General features: G+C 44.1%; 1 protein-coding gene across 1 annotated transcript in view; it reads right to left on the reverse strand.

The window, feature by feature from the left end:
* The window catches only part of CABLES1 (Cdk5 and Abl enzyme substrate 1), a 75,794-nt gene that overhangs the window by 5,733 nt on the left and 49,683 nt on the right, over positions 1–20,378 (reverse strand). Inside the window, exons 5-7 of the mRNA XM_033001134.2 lie at positions 13,469–13,568; positions 11,792–11,948; positions 10,896–10,999 (exon numbers count right to left, since the gene is read on the reverse strand). Of these exons, the coding sequence (XP_032857025.2) occupies positions 10,896–10,999; positions 11,792–11,948; positions 13,469–13,568 (361 nt within the window). The remainder of the gene's footprint in view (positions 1–10,895; positions 11,000–11,791; positions 11,949–13,468; positions 13,569–20,378) is intronic.

Consider the following 20,378-nt stretch of genomic DNA (forward strand, 5'->3'; position numbering starts at 1 on the left):
ATTTGTTTGTCACTGCTTCATCAGAACTAGTGATCTGAAATCCAAGATGATGGTTCAGCACAAGCCCTGAACAATAAATACCTTTACGAGGATCCTCCAAGTATCACTGAGAGTGAGTTTAAGAAAAACGTGAGTGGACAAAACCTAGCTGAGAAGTCTTGTTAAACCAAAATAAACCATCGTAACCGATTTGATGACCAGATTTTGTGTGCAGATCTCCACGCAGTTCTGAGAAATACTGTGAGTTTCTCTCAAAGTGATTCCTCAAACGAACTGCTGATACAAATTCTTGACTGCCACAGCATACATTTGTAGTAAAACAGGTAATGAGCCACATGGCAAGTAATGCAAGAGAGTGCAAGACAGTAATGCTGTCATAAGTTATGTAGTAAGTGGACAGAAATATTGAATTAGGACAACATTCAAAGTGTGCAGTCTATTTCCTTTACATTGAGGTACTCCTTTTTGTCATGAGCTAAAGAACTTCCCCAAGTAGCAGACAGCCGTGCCAGCCAGTGCTGCAACGCCGGCGCTCAGATCTACGGGTGTGCAGCACTTCTCTCGTTCCCTCAGTCTTTGTTCAGGTAGCATTTTGCCTGAATCCTCTGTCACCACTCACCTGGCCAAAATCTATCAGCTGGACAACAAACCAACCTTCCTTTTGGGGATGTGCCAGTTCTCTTTTGGGCTGTTGTGCCCCTTGGGCAGAAGCAGGGAAGAGCCCCAGCTTGGGCAGCCAGGGGACAACCTGGTTCCCAGCCATTCAGCTCCCGGCCAGCTTCAGGCACAGGCAGTGGCAGAGCAGCAGTCTGCAATGCAGTGCATTCTCCTTCCAGTAAAATAATTTTTCCCTTCTAATTGCTGCTTATGATTGACCTGTATTATGGCAAAGGGTTATTAGCACTAAAGTACAAGAGGTGGAAAGAGGAATGCAAAACACTTACGCCTTTACAGAAGATGGAGCTTCTCTGTGTTATATCCTCATGGGAATCTAAATCAGTCAAAAAGACTGCATATACTTGCAGGCTTTTTTTCAAGAATTTAAATAGTATATGGAAGGGCATGAGGGGGAAAGAGTGTAATAGCTCTACAAAGCACTCGGACAACTCTTGTTATCTGATCGTGTTCTTGTCTGGATCTGAAATAAGCATGGAGGGGAGTAAAACACACCTAACTTTTCCTGCACTTTATTTAGGAAATATGGTACTGAAATAACAGATAATGATAGGAATTTAAAAGAAAGCAGAGCATGTGTTTCCCCTGAATAGTGCACAACAGTATTTGAGATAAACATACTGTAAAAGAGAGGAAAAAAATAACTTCTTACCACTGTGTGTTTTTATGGTCATACACACATTTTAAAATGTGAGTTGTTCTGCTATCTGATTTGCAGTGTGAAGGGCATTATCTGTCCGGATAAACTGCTCCCCACTACAACCCAACATGTAATTCTGCTGGGCACATCATGCACAACAGTTGCCTGCTGTTGTCCTAAGTATAAATACTTGTGAGCCCCTCCAACAGAGTTACGTGTTAAGCACTAGTCCAAATTTTGCTCAAGAAAAGGGATAATTTATTAAGGAAATTCAGGCCTCTTAAGAAAAGCTACCAGTTATAAGAAATCATCAAAAAGGAGAAAGCCACATGAACCCTCTTCAGCTACCCCTGCTGCCCTGCATGCGTCGGGACGAGCTTGAGCGCAGGCCCGGGCAGACGCCGCGGTGCCACTGAGGTTAAAAATTCATATGCTGTCTTGACAGTGAGGCAGGCAACGTGCTGCCACGCCTGAATAAAAGGAAGAGAGAAGACAGGGAGGAGAAACCTTGCCCTGCCTAGGGTGGGAGGGAAAGGCTTCAACTGAATGGGTGGGTCTGCCTGGCTTTAATCTTGCTGGGGTTGGAAGGACGTACGGACGCACCCGTGTGGCCGTGGCACTGGCAGACAGCTTCTCATGTGCTTCACCTCACCCGGCAGGGCTCAGCCCCCCGAAGCAGAAGAATGAACATCTCACCAATTACTCCTTTCTTTCCCTGGGACGTCACTGCCTGCCGGCCTAGTCCTTTGTTTTGTTGCCAGAGGATCATCAGCAAGTTGGGTGCTTCTGACACACAGATAGGCTAGGAGTTCTGTGTGTTACTAAGAGGCTTCCTCTTAGTACTCCTATAAAAGGACTACTGAAACAAGCCACATAACTTAATTTAGACCAGTGCCATCTGCTACTCAAAGTACAGAAACATCAGTTCATGCTGCTCTTACAGAGTCAAGAGACACTGAGCACATAAAGGTTACCTGCTATTAAATCCAAAGATGATTTTAGTTACTACCAGAAGTTTTTGGTTGTCTTGGGCAATCCTAGAAAGAGTGAGCATGGTGTTACTGTGCAGAGCTACATGACACCTTATTTCATGCTTCACTGCAAACCTAACTGCCTGTTGTTTGCTCTCCATTACCATGGAGCTCCTTAGTTTTATCTTAATTATCTCCCTCAAAGTGATCATGGGTTTTTCTGGCAGACTTGCATTTGGCTCTCTCCAGGTAATCATCTTCCCTTACACAGAGGAGGAGGCATTCACACGCAAACCTCGCACGCCCGACAGAAACCACTTGGCAGCGGAAAGGGCACAGCAGCCGAGGGACTCAGCTGAAAGGCTGAACAAAAATTATGCTGGACAGCAAGTTTGAGTTGTTTTCACCTCTAACAAGAAGGTGCCAGGGTGACCCCAGCTCTGGGGGTGACTGTGCAGAGGGGGAGCAAGCCCCAGGCTCTGCCCCACAGCAGCAGCAGCACCTCCCCGGGGCGCACCTTTACCCTTCCCTTTCCCCGCGGACACTCCGCAGGCACCATCTGCTTTACCTGGGACTCCTACCGTGGGAGATTTGCCAGAATTCAGCTAAATTCTCTTTAGAAGGAGAAAAAAATCTTTCTCAAAATTTTAGTTAAAGCAAAGCACTCAGAGACTTGAGAATAAGCAGACGGCTTCAAACCGAAAATGGTAAGGATGTGCGGCTATTTTTAAACATAGAGATTTGTCAATTTTGTCCTGTTGATAAGAATCTCCCCCTCCAACTCTGAATACTGCTGCTTCCTGCGAGACAACAGTCTCTACGATATAAATCACAATAATGAAATCCAGATGAAAGCTGGTGTGTGCTGGTTTTGATTCATGTAACAGGATAACGGCAGCATGTTTGAACACACGGGCTCTAAGGCAGCTGTCTCATCATGTCAGTGCCATGCTCGAGAGCTCAGCTAACTGCCCTTATTCTCAAGAAAAGAAATTGTGCAACTCCTTTTTTTATTCCTTCCCTTGGTATTTTTTTGTAACTGCTGCAGAAGCCCAGCTTTGTCTGAGCAGTGGATGCTGTTTGCCTATAGAAATGTGTGCACGTGGGACCTGCCCACCAGAGGGACAGGCAGCAAAAATCAAACCCCCAAGAATATCCGTTGACAGGTAATTTAAAAGCAAAGCCGAATTAGTACCTGTTGAGTGATCGAATCAGCTACTCATTGTTTCTGACCAGGCACCCGAGCACCCTTCTTGCTGTCACGTCGTGGCTGGGGCACAGAACTCATGAGGCTACACGGAAATTTCTGGTCCCCAACCCCTGTCCTGCCCGCGCACCTCCTGCACCCCACAAACGGCTCGGCACCCAGCAGCAACCCCCCGCCGCTGCCCCTGCCCACGGGGGATGGAGCGGAGGAAACCTCTGGGGTGGCCCAGCGACCCCCAGGGACCAGCTGGGATCTGACACGGGTGGGCTCTGACCAAGCCTCACCCTTCGCTGTTCTCTGCTCAGCGCTCGCGCTCCTCTGCTCTGTTTGTGCTCCTCTGCTCTGTTTGTGCTCCTCTGCTCTGTTTGAGGCCGTTTCGTTGCAGTTGAGCTGCTGGCCAGTCCCAGATGAAGCCGCCACGTCGAGGAGAAGACATGACTGTAAACGCCGTGGGTTTCTGTCTGGCTGGAACAACTCTGGTATTGCCCGTGTAGGAGCACCGTTCAACACAGATGCCCCCAATTTTATGAAGGGTTTGCAAGTATTTCCCTAAAAGGAGCACAGCATTTTTCTACCCAAACACGCTTTCTTATACATAATGTTATTCCCTGCCAGGCAGGCACTCTGGACTCCCAGGGCTGTCAGACACACGAGCAAGGCACTGGGAACTACCAAACTGTCTCTCTCATGCTCTAATCTCAAATGTTTGTAACTTCTGTCATCCAGAAACGTCTGTCTTGTTTCTCACAGCTTATTTGCACAAAACACATTTCACTTCAGCATTCAGCAACACTCCTTTGTAAGCTCTGTTCACATTCTCTGTATACAAATCTGTGTATGTATGTTTTAGGTTGGCGATGGAAGTTGCACAAGACAAATGAAAGCCTTGATATATGGTAGCTGACAGATGCCTGGACAACATGACGAATGCTTCAGCCGAAGTCTGCACTCTGCACACTTTTTGCATGGCTGGCAGTTTTGAACTTGGAGGTTAGCTTGTGTGTTATTCACAAGTGTTTTCAAGCAGCTGCTTTCTCATAGGAAAGCTGCATATATAGTTTCATAAATATGGGAGGAGGGAGGATGCCTGAAATGGTTGAAAGACTGGCAAGATGAAATATCGTTGAAAATAAATCCTACTTTGGCACGCTACCAGTAAAGGATGATCTAGCCTTGGATGCCTTTGTCTCCCGCTTAAGAAGGATAAAATCAGAATAAAATGAAAGATATATGATATGCTCTCTTCAGCTGCCATTACTGCATACCCCTGAAAAATCTACTTCATAGAAAGCATACAGAAGACTGATATCCTTAACAGACTTTCGGTAGGTCAGCGGTAAGTTCTCAACCACATAACAAATTAAAAGAAGTCAATGATTGCAGTTGCCTAGCTACCTTAATGCATACCATAGGTGATCAGCTATGTAGCTATAAACTGTCAATAACCCAATTCATATACTTATGGCTGAAGATGCATATGTATGGGAAAACCTGGTAGAGCACAATCTTAAAACAGTGATGGAAAATGGGAGTGATTCCTTATTTATAATTAAAAAAAAAAAAAAAGGAAGACTACAAAGTTATTAATATTCAAGAATCTTGAACTGAAAGATTTCAAATTTCACAAAGCAATCTCAAAACTGCCTCTTTGAATTAAAGTACATGAGAAGGTAACAGTTTACTTTACATGGTTAACACGCTGGAATCATTCCCAATGAATACAGTGTGTCGTTATTACAAAACAGTTGTTTATTGAAGTCTCAGCCAAATGTAGCATCAAATGCATAGAGCGCAGGGTTTAAATATGAATATAACCACCGCTGTGACCCTCTGCTCTCTGAGACTTTGGGGTACAAGGTCAGCAGCTGATTAAAAAGCAGTCTGGAGATGCTTAATTTACAACTACGGAAGCAGCTCGAAGAATAGGGTGACAGCACTGAAGGACACTAGCTGTAGTGGAGTACTCCTGACCTTGATGCTCCTTGTGAAAGACAGAATGCGGGAGCCAGAGACAGAATGCGCTCTATCATCATGCAGGGCTTTTGTTAGACTAAATGGCCAGGGCAGCAAGCAGTTCTCATTTTATAATCGCCCTGGAAGACTAATATTTAATAATGCAGCCTGGCTGTGCTGGACACGAGTGCAGTACCTGGCAAACGCAGGCTGACGGTCAGACGCAGTGCCCTGTGAGAGTGCTGCAGACTTTTGTGGCATGCTTTTTTATTAGTGCTGAGTCAATTTATTTTTATGTAATTAAACCAATGTACTGAAATTGTAGTTAAGTACCCAAACTAATTTCCAAGTGTATCCCTTGGGCAAGGATAGATGGATATTGCAGGGATGTTATTACAGAAGGGTCACTCAAAGTCAAGATGCTACTGATCTGGGCTTTTCTGCTTCTGCTCCAAGTTTTGGCAGCGTATAGCAGCCAGCTAACACGTTCCTGTGTTTCTGTGTTACCAACAAAAGCAGGACTGCAGGGTCAGCCTCACGCCTGCGGCAGACTGAGCTTTCTGCTTCTGCATGGAAGGAGTTTGTTTCTGATGGCAAGAATGCAGGGAGGCCAGGGAGGCACTGCCGAGTCTGGATGTATACTGGTCGACACGAGACTAGCAAAGAAATTATTGCTCTGTCTAGTAGATAAAGTTCCCATTCTAGAGAGGTTTAAGAATCTGCAAGAATTCCTGTTTTAGCATTATCAGCCAGGAAGACATCTGTTAACCATGACATGATGTTTCCCTCCTCCCCCCGCCCCCCCAGCACGAAATTTTTCTAACTCTTACTGCTTATATTGCAGCAGAGATTGCAGACTCTCCTACAAAGACAACGCAAAGCAAAATAATTTCTCCAGGGTAGACCAGAATTTAATTATGAGTAATACAATTAATAGAAGTCATGGAGTTTTTGTCAGGAAAGTATTGAAGCCGCTTTTTCAGAATCGTCCCCTGACAGTCTGTCTGTGGGTATTACTTTTAGAAATGCGACAGGAGAGTGTATACCCTTTCAAGCCAGGAACTTCACTGCAGAAAAAAAGACCAAGCCGAAAGCACTTCTTCCCCACAGCTATCTTCAAGGAGGAAGCTCAGCTACTCCTTGAAAACAGCTGAGGACTTGCGGTGAAAAATCCTCTGCAAGTCAGGACTAATTCAGCTCAGTAAAAATACAAGACTACAAAGTCAATGCCAGTGATGATAAACTCGGGCTCCATAAAAATGGAGGGAATTGCATGTCGAGTGCTAACTGCACGTATTTCAGAGTAAAATCCATGCTGGACCACACATTTTGCCTGTCTTACGCCTTGGGATAAAGCCTGCAGTGTTTTCTGATGCAGTGTTCACACAGACCTCAGCAGAGGTTTACCAGGGGAGAAATACTGGCCTGCCAAGCACAAGCCAGGCTGCCGGGAACGATGCCGGAGCATGTAGCTCTATCCCGCACTCAGCGCCGCAGCCCAGCACCCAGCCTGCTCACCCACAGCGCCGTGTGCTCGCGCGCCTCTCCCACACCTTCCCCCCATTAATTGCTCTGACATCCATAAGGAGGGCGGGGGGGAATATCCACAAGCTTGCAGCTGCCAAGCATTAATGTTAAATGCTGGCCAAGTAATGAAACTTTAATTACAAGCTGCAGCTCTCCACACACAACAAAATGTTCGGCGCTGACATCAGAGCTGCTCTCAGCTGCGCTGGCACTTGCGAGAGGCAGTAATTACAGCTATATTCTGCTCAGGACCAGAGGCTGGTTGCAATCTGTGTACAGTAGCCCTGCAGCTCCGCGGTCACTTGGCAGAGGTCTGCCACTACCGCGATGGCTGTGCGCGGTCAGGAAGAAGCCACAGGTTTCTCCCTGGCCTCAGACTGCAATTTGCTTTAATTGCAGCATACGTTGATTTTTATATCTGGGGAAGAAAATTACTTGAAATTACAGCCTGTTATGCTGCTGTTCACATTGATGTGAACTGCAGGGAGGTAAAACGCCAGCTGAATCAGGAAAGTCTAACAGGGATGCGAGTAAAGTCCCCTACATACCCAACACGGCCCTATATTCACCAGCACAATGCACAAGCCCTCCTTATCCACAGTCTGAGTTTCAAAATCCTGTCTAACCTGCGAGTTACCAGGACACTCCAGCACCACCTTTTCTCCTTTCTCTCAGCTAAAGGAAGCACCAGCCCCTTGTGAAATGTCTCAGCCAAGCACTGAAGAACAATCACCCACTCCTGGGTTTCTTGCAGAGCTGTGCAGCTCCTGCATGGCATCACAGCTGTGCTGCTTCGACCAGGGGCAGGCGAAATCCTTGAACAAGAGAGCTCTCAGCACGTGCCTGTGATTCCCACCAACAAAAGAAACACTGTACTTCACGTCCTTCAGTCCTTTGTTAGATTAGGGCCTGCCTTCAGAGAGGGAGACTGGAATGCTGCAGACCCTCAGGCAGTGTTGAAGAAGTGACGGCTACAAGCAAATTCAGGCAAAAAAAAAATCAAAATGTCAAATAAGTCATTTTTTTCCAGACACAACAGTAATTAACCCCTAGAAAAAATGAAAAAGCAGGGAGACCCCTGTCAATACAGATATATTCTAGACAAACAATGACTTTGACTTTAACAATTGTTCATGAAGTCCATTTTTCACCTTTAAAGTATCTAGTCATACCTCTGTTACAGTGTGTATTGGGTCTTCATGGCAAAATTTGGTACTGGGGAGGCTACAGGGGTGGCTTCTGTGAGAAGCTGCTAGAAGCTTCCCCTGTGTCCAACAGAGCCAACACCAGCCGGCTCCAAGACGGACCCATCGACAGCCAAGGCTGAGCCCATGGGCGATGGTGGTAGCGCCTCTGGGATAACATATTTAAGAAAGGTTAAGAACTATGTGGAAGAATAGCCTGGAGGAAGGAGTGAGAATATGTGAGAGAAACAGCTCTGCAGACACCAAGGCCAGGGAAGAAGGAGGGGGAGGAGGTGCTCCAGGCACCAGGGCAGAGATTCCCCTGCAGCCCGTGGGGAAGACCACGGTGAGGCAGGCTGTGCCCTGCAGCCCATGGAGGCCCACGGTGGAGCAGACACCCACCTGCAGCCTGCGGAGGACCCCACGCCGGAGCAGGTGGGTGCCCGAAGGAGGCTGTGACCCTGTGGGAAGCCCACGCTGGGTTCCTGGTAGGACCTGTGGCCCCGTGGAGAGAGGAGCCCGTGCTGGAGCAGGTTTGCTGGCAGGACTTGTGACCTCGTGGGAGGCTCACAGAGGAGCAGTCTGTTCCTGGAGGGTTGCACCCTGTGGAAAGGACCCACACTGGAGCAGTTTGTGAAGAGCTGCAGCCTGTGGGAAGGACTCACGTTGGAGAAGCCTGTGGAGGACTGTCTCCTGTGGGCAGGATCCCACGCTGGAGCAGGGGAAGACCATGGGGAGTCCTCCCCCTGAGGAGGAAGGAGTGGCAAAGACAGACAAATGTGCTAAACTGACTGCAACCCCAACTCCCCATTCCCCTGCACCGCTCGAGGGGAGGAGGCAGAGAAAATTGGGTGTGAAGTTGAGCCGGGGAAGAGGGGAGAGGTGGGGGGAAAGTGTTTCAAGATTTGTTTTATTTCTCATTACTCTACTCTGATTTGATTGGCAATAAATTAAGTTACTTTTCCCAAGCCAAGTCTGTTTTGCCTGTGATGGTAATTGGTGAATAATCTCCCTGTCCTTATCTCTACCCACAAGTCATTTGTTCCATTCTCTCTCCCCTGTCCGGCTGAGGAGGGGGAGTGATAGAGCCGCTTTGGTGGGCACCTGGTGTCCAGCCAAGGTCAACCCACCACACAGTGGAAATCCTCAGTCAGCTCCTTTTTGAAATAAAAGTACAAATATGGACCTCAAAATGCTGTGATTAACCAACATATGGAAAGAAGGTTATCGAACACCCACCCCTGGGCGGAGACCTTCCCTGCAGGATGCTACCCTGGCTGCCCTATTTTGACTCACTCAACCATCTCAACACCAAGTTGAAAAGGAATGAACGATCTCCAGTGATCCTAGAGGACTTGGATTGCCCGGCACACATTTGCAGCCTCAGGAAGGTTAGAAACACAACCATGACTTCTAAAGCTATGTCCACTTTGGATGCCAGTTAGCAACTTCTTTGAGGGAAGGCACTTCCCTGTCCATGACAGTAACCTTATCAAAACATAACAAATACTTTCCTACCCAGATGTAGCTGCCATAGAAGGTTGACACTTTGTGGGTTGGCAGCCAAAAAATAACTTGCCAACCTTAAAAGTAAAACTGGCTGAAAGTAAGCAGAAGACATACTGGATTTCCCATTTGAATATTTAGCACAAACACAGCCTCAGAGCTCAATTAAGCCTCTCTGTGCAACAGGCAGAACACTCTTGTCAGCAAGGAGATAAGGGTCAATCAACACGAAACACTTAAAATCCATTTATTTTGAAGAAGGAGCACCCAAGAGCCCTATTATCAAATAAAGACCAGGGTGGGGGGCAGAAGAGAACCTACAATTAGTGTATCTTTACATACGTTATCCGTTTCTTAAATAGTATCTTCTTCCAAGTTAAGTGAGGACATGGATGACACTTCAGACCTCCATGTTTCAAATCCTATCCTATTTGTATATAGATAAGAGTACTAGATCACCACTTTGGGAAAAAAAAAAGAAAAAAGGTATCTTTTCCCTGCCGCCTACTACTACTTTGGATGTATAATTCAAACAGATACGTGCTCACACACAGACAACAGCACTGCATCCTGCAACAGTCCTGCCAAAACAGCACACCGAAGTCTACAGACTTGGTGCAACTGAAAGAAGGCTACAGAAGTCTCTCACCACAGAACACATTGAGTTAGAGCACAGATCAAGAAACAGTTATGTGTCTGTATTGTTATGGGTTTGGATATAGTGAAAAATATACAGGCTCTGCTCATAACTGCTGCAGTTAAAAAAGGACTATCCCATGGTGAAATAAATACCTGGGAAACAAAGGCTCTACTAGACACCAAAGTGCTGTTCCGAGGAGTGAACGATAAGCATCAAAACAGAATGCAGCTTCATGACTTCAGAAGAACCCTAATGGGCATCCTCCTATTTTGTAATAGATGCCAATTAGAGGAAGTGTAAATTTTCCTCTGAATGCAAGAGAATGATCGCATTGTTCAAACAGGCCTTTCATCTAAAGCATTTATGAAATACAGCTGTAATAAAAGCATTTACTTTTGTAATACCTCCACGAGTTTGTTTTCACATGCCCCAGTAAGTAACTGTCATTTAGAACAAAGCATTCCAAACAGCTGTCATTAGCAGATTAAAAATAATAATCATCTTCTTAAAATACACCCAAATGTAACCTCAACCTTCAAAATATTGTTACCAAAATTTATTTGTACTACATCTAATTTTGTATATCACTTACCATATATGAAGGAAATATTAAGACCCGCTTATGTTTGCCACATGGCCACTGGGGATCATCTAAAAGATTTGGGTCGTATTCAACAAAGTCTCCCAGGTCGCTACCTATAAAACAATGGTAAATATAAGAAAGAAATTCATTACATCAAGAAATCTCTGGACTTAACAGAAGTGGCAAACAAGTTCACAGATAATGCACAAGATGATCTTCATGCAAGATTTCTGAGATAGTTTAAAGATTTCTCTAAATCTTGAAAACTGGAAGTATTTCAATACTAATACAATTTGCAAAGAGATAGAGGATGTACAGCTTATCAATTACCTGGTAAATGTGAATGTAGGAATTAAGAGAACTGCAAATTTATATGAAGCTCCACAATGACTTTTATTCCCGGCAACAAGTTTTCATCTGTATATGCAGATGTTTTGATTTGTTTCATTTAACATGCCAAAATATTTTAAGTATAGAGTGCTTTGGCTTATGTTTTGTGCCTGGTTTTGTAAACACAGCCCTTTCCAGCCTAATAAAGGTCAGCTATGATTTACACCTTGAGGTTATGACTACCGTGTTGCCACCATAGATTTTCCATAGCAAAGGAAGGTAACGATGAGCCTGATGGGGGAGGAACAAACAATGCTGGTGACAGGAGGAGGCATGTCGAGTGCCATCAGGGGCTGTCAATACAACCAGCAGTCTTGTTACGTAACTTTCCACCATCCATAAACCAGCTTTGCTAAACAAGCAGGGAATGAGCTGTGTTTCATTCATGATATGAGACTATTTTGCTTAATTTAAGCAAAAAAGGGGGCTAAAACATGATGTATGTCTGTCCTTCACAATAACTGCCTATTACCAGGGTACCCAAGGATATTAAAACAAGCTTCTTGAGAAGTTACCTGCATCAATGCTCCCCTGGGTGCTGTTAGCTCTTGCCAAAGAAAGGCTACGATGGCTTGCATTGCGAAATTGGGAGAAGGATGAGGTGGAGTCTATCGTGTTTCTCCGAGTTCCCAGAGCATTGGTGGGAAATAGGAACTGTGTATATGAAACCGTCTAAAAAGAAGGTCAAAACGGACAGACAGTTACTCTCAGCATAGCTCGGCCGCAGCGGGATGCCTTCGGTGCATCCCAATTGGAAGCAAGGGAAGCCAAATTAGCAGAGGATTTTCCGGATTTAATAGTTAGGCACAGATGAATAAACAACAGTCACCTACATCTGCTTCAGTGCAGTCAGTTTATCCATGCAAAAAAAGCTTTTGCAAAGGCATTAGTTTTTCAACAAAACAAAACCACAAACACACACATACAAGCTCTAATACACTGGATTTACAAAATCCTACTCAAGGGTCAGATTTAAAAATATGTCAGCTTGGTTGGGTTTTTTTCAGTGAGCCTTCTCTGTAGTAGATTACAGCTGCTTCTTTACTGAAACAGCATCATTTATATGGATCCCTCAGCACAGAGCTATCAGAGGCAAATCACTTGAATGTTGCTAAACTTAAGCACCTTCTCCGGTATTTTTCTCCTTTAGGATTTTGTCTGGCAGAGTCTTATTGGTGTCGTGAGTGAGTTCCAGTTTACAGCGATGGTTGTGGAAGATCATTTACTACCTCCCAACATGGACTAAGCGTGAGTGAATAACTTGTGACAAAATTATTTTTAGACTGTACCAATTCTCTGCTTGTACCCTTGGCCAGGAATAAGCTACACCTTGCTTTTGCAGGTTTATTTTCCAAAAATAACATTATATTGAAGAAAAAAATATGACTCTCAGACTCTAGACTGGTTTACGAGGAGGTCAGAACAGGTATCAAATGAAACATAAAACATGTGAGCTTTCATTTATTTATAGGGAAACAGAATGTTCTTAGGAATTTACAGCCTGTGGTCTGGCCTGACACCTGGTTAGGTGAGGACACCATGTGTAGCAGCATTGACTTAAGGCCTTTAAATCCATATATGACAGCAGACTGGGTAAACTGAACTGTAAAAAGTAAATCAGGCTTTCAGCAAAAAATGTTTTCATTTGTGATTAAAATTGTCTCTTCTCTATGTATTTGTTTAAAACAGATCACTTCCCCTAAAGACTCATAATTGCTTGTTCTATTCAAGTGAATGTACTCTTGGATTTTGAAATACTCATCAGATTTCTACTACTGTCTTCCTCCTCTTTGGAAAAAATATACTGTTAAGCAAAAGTTATTTTATTAAAATTGAGAGCAAACAGAATTACAGCTTAAAACTCTCACCAGAAATTATTTTCACGCCCCTGACAATATACTCTGCAGTAATACCTCCTGCTAGAGCCAGAGGAAGGCTGTGCAATTCAGTAATGTTTTGCAGACATGGATGTTGCCAGAGGCAAATTTCTTCAAGGAGACAGAGTTGTTTGCATTGACAGCTTGGGCAGTCCTCCTGAGTTTCTGCTAAGCTTATTTACAGTTTGCACATACTGTGCTTTAGCTACTGTGTTACACACTGCATGTTTTAATTTATGTTTATATTTGTGCTTGTTATTAGTTAAGCCATTTTCCCCCTTATTACTAAGGGAGTAGGAACTGAAGCATCCTCACCTTCCCATCCGCTCCGAGCTCCACACCTTCAAGACCAATTATCTCTTTCAGACACACTCCAGTAGAATGACACTGGCGTCCACCATCCAGCTTCATATCCCTGGGAAACAGAAACCAGAGCAGAAACAGCTCTTAATACACATGCTTTGTTCACCTTCCACCACCCAATGCTGAAATAGGGTAGCAGCATTAATCCAAACATGCCAATGCAAAGCACAGACCAAACAACTTTTCCTACAGGCAGCACTTGTGTTGTCCAAAATACATAAGAGAAACCCCCCACCATGTTCCAGGTTGCACCTCACACCCCACCTATGGTGCAAAGCAAGGTGTCTCTGACAGAACCCGGTGCCGGGAAAGAACTGGAAGTCAAATATGCTTCAGGTGAGATCCAACAATCTAGCTTCAACACTCTACTGCCCCATATCCAGCGGACAGACGCTCCCAGTGTACGTACCCATGTCCTCCTTCGCTGCCTGATGGAGGTAATTGCTCGTGAAAGCCTCAGGGAGGAATTCCTGCTCCTCCAAGCACAGCAGAGTGTCCAAAGCCCAGTGACCCTCCTGCTGTAGGCCTGCAGGAGAAACCCGGCTCTCCATTGCCTCGGGATGGAAACCTGGAGATCTACTTTAGAAGGGCTGACCTACTCGGCATCTTACACTTGGAGGTAAATGAGATACCTGAGACAACCAGGCTGTACTCCATGCTTTAGTCTCACAATCAAAATGTGAGCAAAGGTAAAAAAGACTATGAGCAAATTTGTGCTCTGCAAATGACAGCTGTATACAACTCCAGAGTAATTATCTCGCAATATTTTCCTGGCTGATTTCTGCTGATGTCCAAGTATGTGCTTAAAAATGTGTGTGGGAGAGATGCTGACACTGAGGCAGGGAGAAGCCCTGCAGGCTCTTCACCCGACTGCAGGGCTGAGCGATCTCCTACTGTGTCTCTGCACACCCTGTTCCCCTTCCAACCTGTCACTCATTTTATTTCTCTGAAACACAGCAATCTGTGAGTGCCCAGTAAATCATGTACCTTACTGCTGGAAAAATCCAACACATTTATCTGCGGGAAAACATACTTCTGTGACAAAGGAAAAGACTGTATCAAGTTTCTAATCCCAACAAAGTCCTCTTAGTTTCTTGACTGGGTTCACTTAGCACAGTGTCACATTATCATTCTTGTTTCCTGATATCATGTTACTGAGTGGCTGGACAAATAATTACGTAAAAATAAACCTCTGTCAGAGGCATGGGATTAGCCTCTCCACTCTTGCGCAGAACATGCCTAAAGGAACTATTTCTCATAGAGCCAAATGCCAAACAGTAACCATTTCAGCAGGTCCTGCCTACAAAACAAACACACAACCTGAGGAAGCCCCCAAACACAAAAGTGAACACAAGTATCTATATTACCTGAAATAGTATCAGAACAGTTTAGTTTCCTTCCACTTAAAACCTTACAGACATAGAGTAAGAAATAATGTCATTACGACTCTGAAAACAAGTGATGGAGAAATTCCTCCATGCAATTAACAGACAAGGATAGATAACTCTAATTCATCAAATGAACATCCAGCACCCTTTGAAGAATCAGCACAGCATCTTTGAAAAAAAAAAAAAAAAAAAAAAAAAAAAAAAAAAAGCAGCTCTGGGGACTGAAAAGAAATCAGTGTTCTGGAAGCAGGGTCAGCTGGCATGTGTGAGCACACATGGGAATGATTCCTGGACATTAGCTGAAGATCAATGCACGTTAATGCCTCCATTTTCCTATCTTTCTGATGTTTCTAAAGAAGACTCTACTTCCAGGACCCTGTAAACAACGCTGCAGTAATTATCCCTCATCCTAGGCGTTTTGCAAGGGCTACTTGGGTCTTCCCCTCCTCTGCATATGCTCTGTATTTCTAGGTAGTATATGATTGCTTGTGTTCTCAAACACAGTAAAATAAACTACTGTTTGTTCAGAAACCTGTCCATAAAACAGAAAATTGAACTCCCTCTCTTGAGGAAAATCAGTATTGAACAATACGCAGTTTCTTATCAGAGTACAAATGGAAAGGCTTATCCTAGTTTATACACATCCTCCTCTCACTGGTAAAAGATCTCGATGAACACCTAATAAGAAATTCCTAGGAGAATTCACTGTAACCTTTTTGAGTTCCCTATCACTCCAATCAGCAGAAAGCTAGTCAAGTTTTTGCAGTACAAGCCTTGATTTTTTTTTTCCTCCCTCCTACTACAGACCAAAAAATCATAAAACGTCTCAGCAGAGGTCTTGCTGGGAGAGCAAGCCCAAGGGCTGCCACCCTTCTGCTGGGGGAGCCCCAGCACAGCTGCTTCCTCCCCACACCTCCAAACTCCCAAGAAAACGAGGAAAGACCTGGGGGTTGCCTCCTCTTTGCCCTCTCCAAAGGGGTGAGTTGTGCCTGGGGAACAGTCAGGATGGTTGTTTGGGTACAGCCACCGCACCAGCGCTGCCAACCACCGCCCCCAAGTTCTTCAGAACGCATGCCCTCACGTGGTACCACGGTCAGTGGGCCCTGTGGGGCAGGAGCATATGGAGGATAGGCACTTTACATTAAAAAAAAAAAAAAAAAAAAAAAAAATCAAGCTTTCACTGTGTTTAAGTTATTTAGATTACTGATGGGACTGAGGAACTGCACAAACCAATATGCAGTAGTAAAAGGTGCTTACAAAATGCAGAGTAGGAAAGATGGTCCTTGCCAAAAAGGCTTTCAAGTCAAGAAAACTTCCTTCCTCCTCTTCCTAATTTTTGATTTTCCAAATATGCTTTTCAACAAAGTTTTCCAGAGATTCGAGCAGACACCAAAAAGCAAAAATAAATGACGGGACCTTAATTTTACTACCTTCACTTTATTTGAGCAGGGAAAGCTTGAGGAAATTAGAAGATCAGAGATGACATTTCCTTAGGAGGCAAAATACTAGATCCCAGTGTCTGACAAAGTTTGGGGAGTTACCCTGATTTACATCAATGTCAAGCTCTAAATACTCTGTTTGTGCATACCATTTCCATAAAGCTGAGCAGTGTTATAAACTACACTCAGAACTAAGCATATTGTTTTAATTATCCAGGACTGCAGAAAAAAATTAAAGTTTCTCCACCTAACAAGAGTTCACAGATTTTCTTGGAACAGTACCAGATGACTTGGGATCTCAAATTTGTTGTGGGACAGTGAAAAGTTTTACTGAGCAGGCAGACAAGTATCAAAACAGGAAATCTCACCATGTCTTGTATTAGTCAGGCCAGGATTAAGAGAATATAAACAGGATGCTATTACCTTTGGAAGCATAACATTTCTTTAATGAATCAAACATTATGCTTTGACGTGATCTACAAAGCCCCATGCAAGACTCCTGCTGGGCACTTGCTCTTTAAATGACAGCAACAGTTGAACACTTTAACGTGTGAATAATTTAGGAGTCCATTAAATATTAAACAGATTTCTAGATATTTGAAAACACCTTCTGCTTATTGCAAAAAGGAATTTGATAATTGTTACTTAGAGATATAAGCTTTTTGTGTCTATGTTTTAGGCTTAGTGATTCCAGACTGTTAAGATTTATTCTAAAAGCAACGGTGGTTCATGAGACATCAAGAAAATACACTGTTCTTATCCATCACTGTAAATAATTTCTACTTATTATCTGTGTTTATAGGGACAAGAACAATGACAGCTCGGGAAAAGACACGCTGCCAGCCAGTCCAGCAGCAGATCTCCCGCTGCCTGAGACTGCCTGCTTTAATTGATCAAGAGGTTTCAGAACCTAATTGCCATTAATGTTGGGAGAACAAATTCAGAGGCAATTTACATGGAGAGGAGGTGGGAAAACTCCTGGACAGATGGCTCTAGGAAGCCAGTATCCTTTTTCTCTCTCCAAACATGTTCAGGTGTCAGCATGCCAGCTCTCGTCCTGATATTTTGCCCCACAAAAGTAAAAGTTAAAAATTTAAACCTGTTAGAATGTGGAGACTCCTAGCTTAATTTCAATTTAAGGGAACGGGACAACTCACAAAAATGAGCAACTGTGGCTCTATAAAATTCATACATGAGATGATTAGTTTTGAAAAGTCCTCCTATGGGAAAAAGAAGATTTATGTGTCTTTCTGTAAAGCTCATATGCACTTGGTTTTTGGTTTTTGTTCAATTTGGGAGCAGGGAAAATGCACAATGGTAAAGAAAAGCAGAGATACTTCAGTTTCCCTAATATTGGCTAAAAACAGATAGTTATTCTTCCCCAGGCCTACAGAATGATAAATGCTCAGGAAAAGCACTTGAAATTGATGACTTAATCAAAACTGCTTCGCATACAAAAATCTGTTGGGGAAGAATAGCAAGGAACTTGGAAAGATATCTGAAGGATGTAACAGAGTATCCCACTTTGCTCTGTGCTTACTGCTACTATCCTTGTGGCAATTTAGATGCTTTCATTTCTCCTGTAAATATTCCCGTTTTCCATACTCACTGCAATACTTGTTACCTGACTTGTCACGTAACTGACAGCAGGGGCGTGGTGTGTGAGACAACCTCACCTAAATGCTTCTTTTTGTTTCACTTTGCATATGACTTTCTTACGCAGTTTAAACACTGAAGACAAACAAAGATTTCAGAGTTTAGGTAATGAAGGCCGTTGGGAATGCCTGGCCTATAGACTCATTGATTGTTGTGGCTACATGTGATTTGGAGCGATGGTATTGAAACCCTCTTGCTCTCAGCATCATTGAACTCATTAGCGTTCTAGCCAGCACTTAGTTAAATCCAAGGTTAAATTTAGCAGTGATTTGTCTTTAGCAACTGGATGAAGCTGGTTTGTAGCATTTCTGAGAAGGACACAAATTCTTTTTATCTAATGACTTGCTGCTTTCCTTCAGAAGAACTGTCCGTCTCCTGGGCTTCAATCCATTCAATTACTCATATTGCATTATTTCTCTTAACTGGAGGCAAGTTTAGTCAGAGGAGTACCTATATTCTTGTCAAGACAGCAATATTCAGCAGCTATGCCTGCTGCAGGTAAGTTTCTAACCACTTAATGAATTCAGTGCCATGAAGAATAAAAGATGAGGTGAATCGGTTGGTTTTATAAGGACGTGTACTGTCTGACACTGGATTTTCTGTCCTGTAGCTCATCACCTCCCACCCCAGTGGCAGTCAGTCAACGTGAGCCCAGAAGCTGGGAGTTGAATAAAAGACTAGCCATGTTGCAGTGCTGCATCCATGCAGCACTGCCAGCTCTTTTCCTCCCTCGGGTCCTCTAGATTCATCTTCTGGGCAGGACTTCACAGGAACTTGGAAGCTCTTAAAAGGTTCTTACAACATCACAAAATAAAGTACCATCAGAATAGGTATGATTTCGATCTATGAATGTTTTTGCCATTAACAAAAACAAGCGTAAAAAAGTCCCTTTTCAAAAACATGCTTTTAAATTATGAACCATAATGATGCATGCCAAAGGAAAAAAACCACAATACAACAGAACTATAATCCCAACTAACTGCACTACCTTCTTTTCCTGGGGAAAAGACAATATGGTACCTTCTTCCTCCTTTATAACACCTCTATCAGTGACAGACAAACATCGCTATCGGCTTTTTGAAAATGCTTAAGCAACTTAAAATACTAAGGAGAACTGGATTGCTCTCAGTTGGCTGTAAGCAGTCATCACGTCCTGCAGGCCACATGGAGGGACTCCGACACCATCCATGAGGACTGCCAGAGTTGTACCACCTCCTTGGAAGTTGAAGGAGAAGTGGTACCTAGAGAAGCTCCAAGAGCAGGCAAGCAAGGGATAATGGGTTCCCTTCTTCCCCTGACCAGGAAATCTGCCTTTACCAGGCTAGCTACCTGGAGGCAGAGCAGAACCTGGTCCTGCTCCACCCTGGCTGGGGTCACACGGAGGGCCCGCAGTGCCCTTGCCCAGAGCGTGCTGGGGACTGCTGAAGAAACCTGCAGGCACGCTCCCCGTGCTGGCTGCAGGGTAGAGCCTGGCCGTAACAGTTCCTCTTCAGGGACATGAGCAGTGACCCCAGCACCTGCAGTATGACCTGCCTAATGGCTAAAAGGCTGCTACCTGCTGTGTCTGATCCCCAGCTCCCGGCTCAAAGGGCTGAAATGCAACCCACCTCAAGTCATTTGGAGCCCATATCCAAATGAGTGATTTCTTCAAGCCTTGTTTAATCTGTCTGAGAACGGCTCCACTCATTGTTCTGCCATGACACAAATCCCCTCTGAGGGCCTAGAGCAGGTCAGCGTGTGTCTGTATGGGCACGCACTGAGTGCACGTATGGTGGGGCAGCTATTTGCTAGTGACCTGTGGCATCTCCCCCTGTCCTGGAGAAGGAACAGCACCAAGGCTCGATGCCACTTGCTGTAAGCTTCTGCCGTGACAACCTTTGACAAAGTAGGTTTGTACTGTAGCAGCTCAGGAGTTGCACAAGGCGCACCTCTGGTAACTGTTACCTCCCACTTTCTGCCCATCTGAAGAACTAGATGGGGATTAATTTTCATCTCCTGCAAGGAAGACATAAAGTGGATGCTGAGCCAGAAATACAGTTTGAATACCCTTCACAAAGTAGCTATTCCACCTTTTGGAGTATTATATTTAAATAAGAAAGAGGAACTTGAAGAATAGTATTAGCATAACATCACATATGACACTTCAAATTTGTAAGTATTATTGAAGAATATTGGCATGTCAACATGACCCACAGTGTAATACCAGTGAATATTGAGAAAGGAGAGGAGAAACAATTTTTATAAAGCACAGTCTCTCCACAATGATAAAAAAGGTTCAGTAGTCACTGCTGCATCTCCTCATGCATGTGTTTTGTTTGTACACTTTACTGCAAAATCTCTGTGTAATAGCATGCATGTTTCACAGGTGAGCAAGATTTT

This window comes from Tyto alba, unplaced genomic scaffold (assembly GCF_018691265.1).
Source record: "Tyto alba isolate M040663 unplaced genomic scaffold, T.alba_DEE_v4.0 Super-Scaffold_27, whole genome shotgun sequence".
Classification (NCBI taxonomy): Eukaryota; Metazoa; Chordata; class Aves; order Strigiformes; family Tytonidae; genus Tyto; species Tyto alba.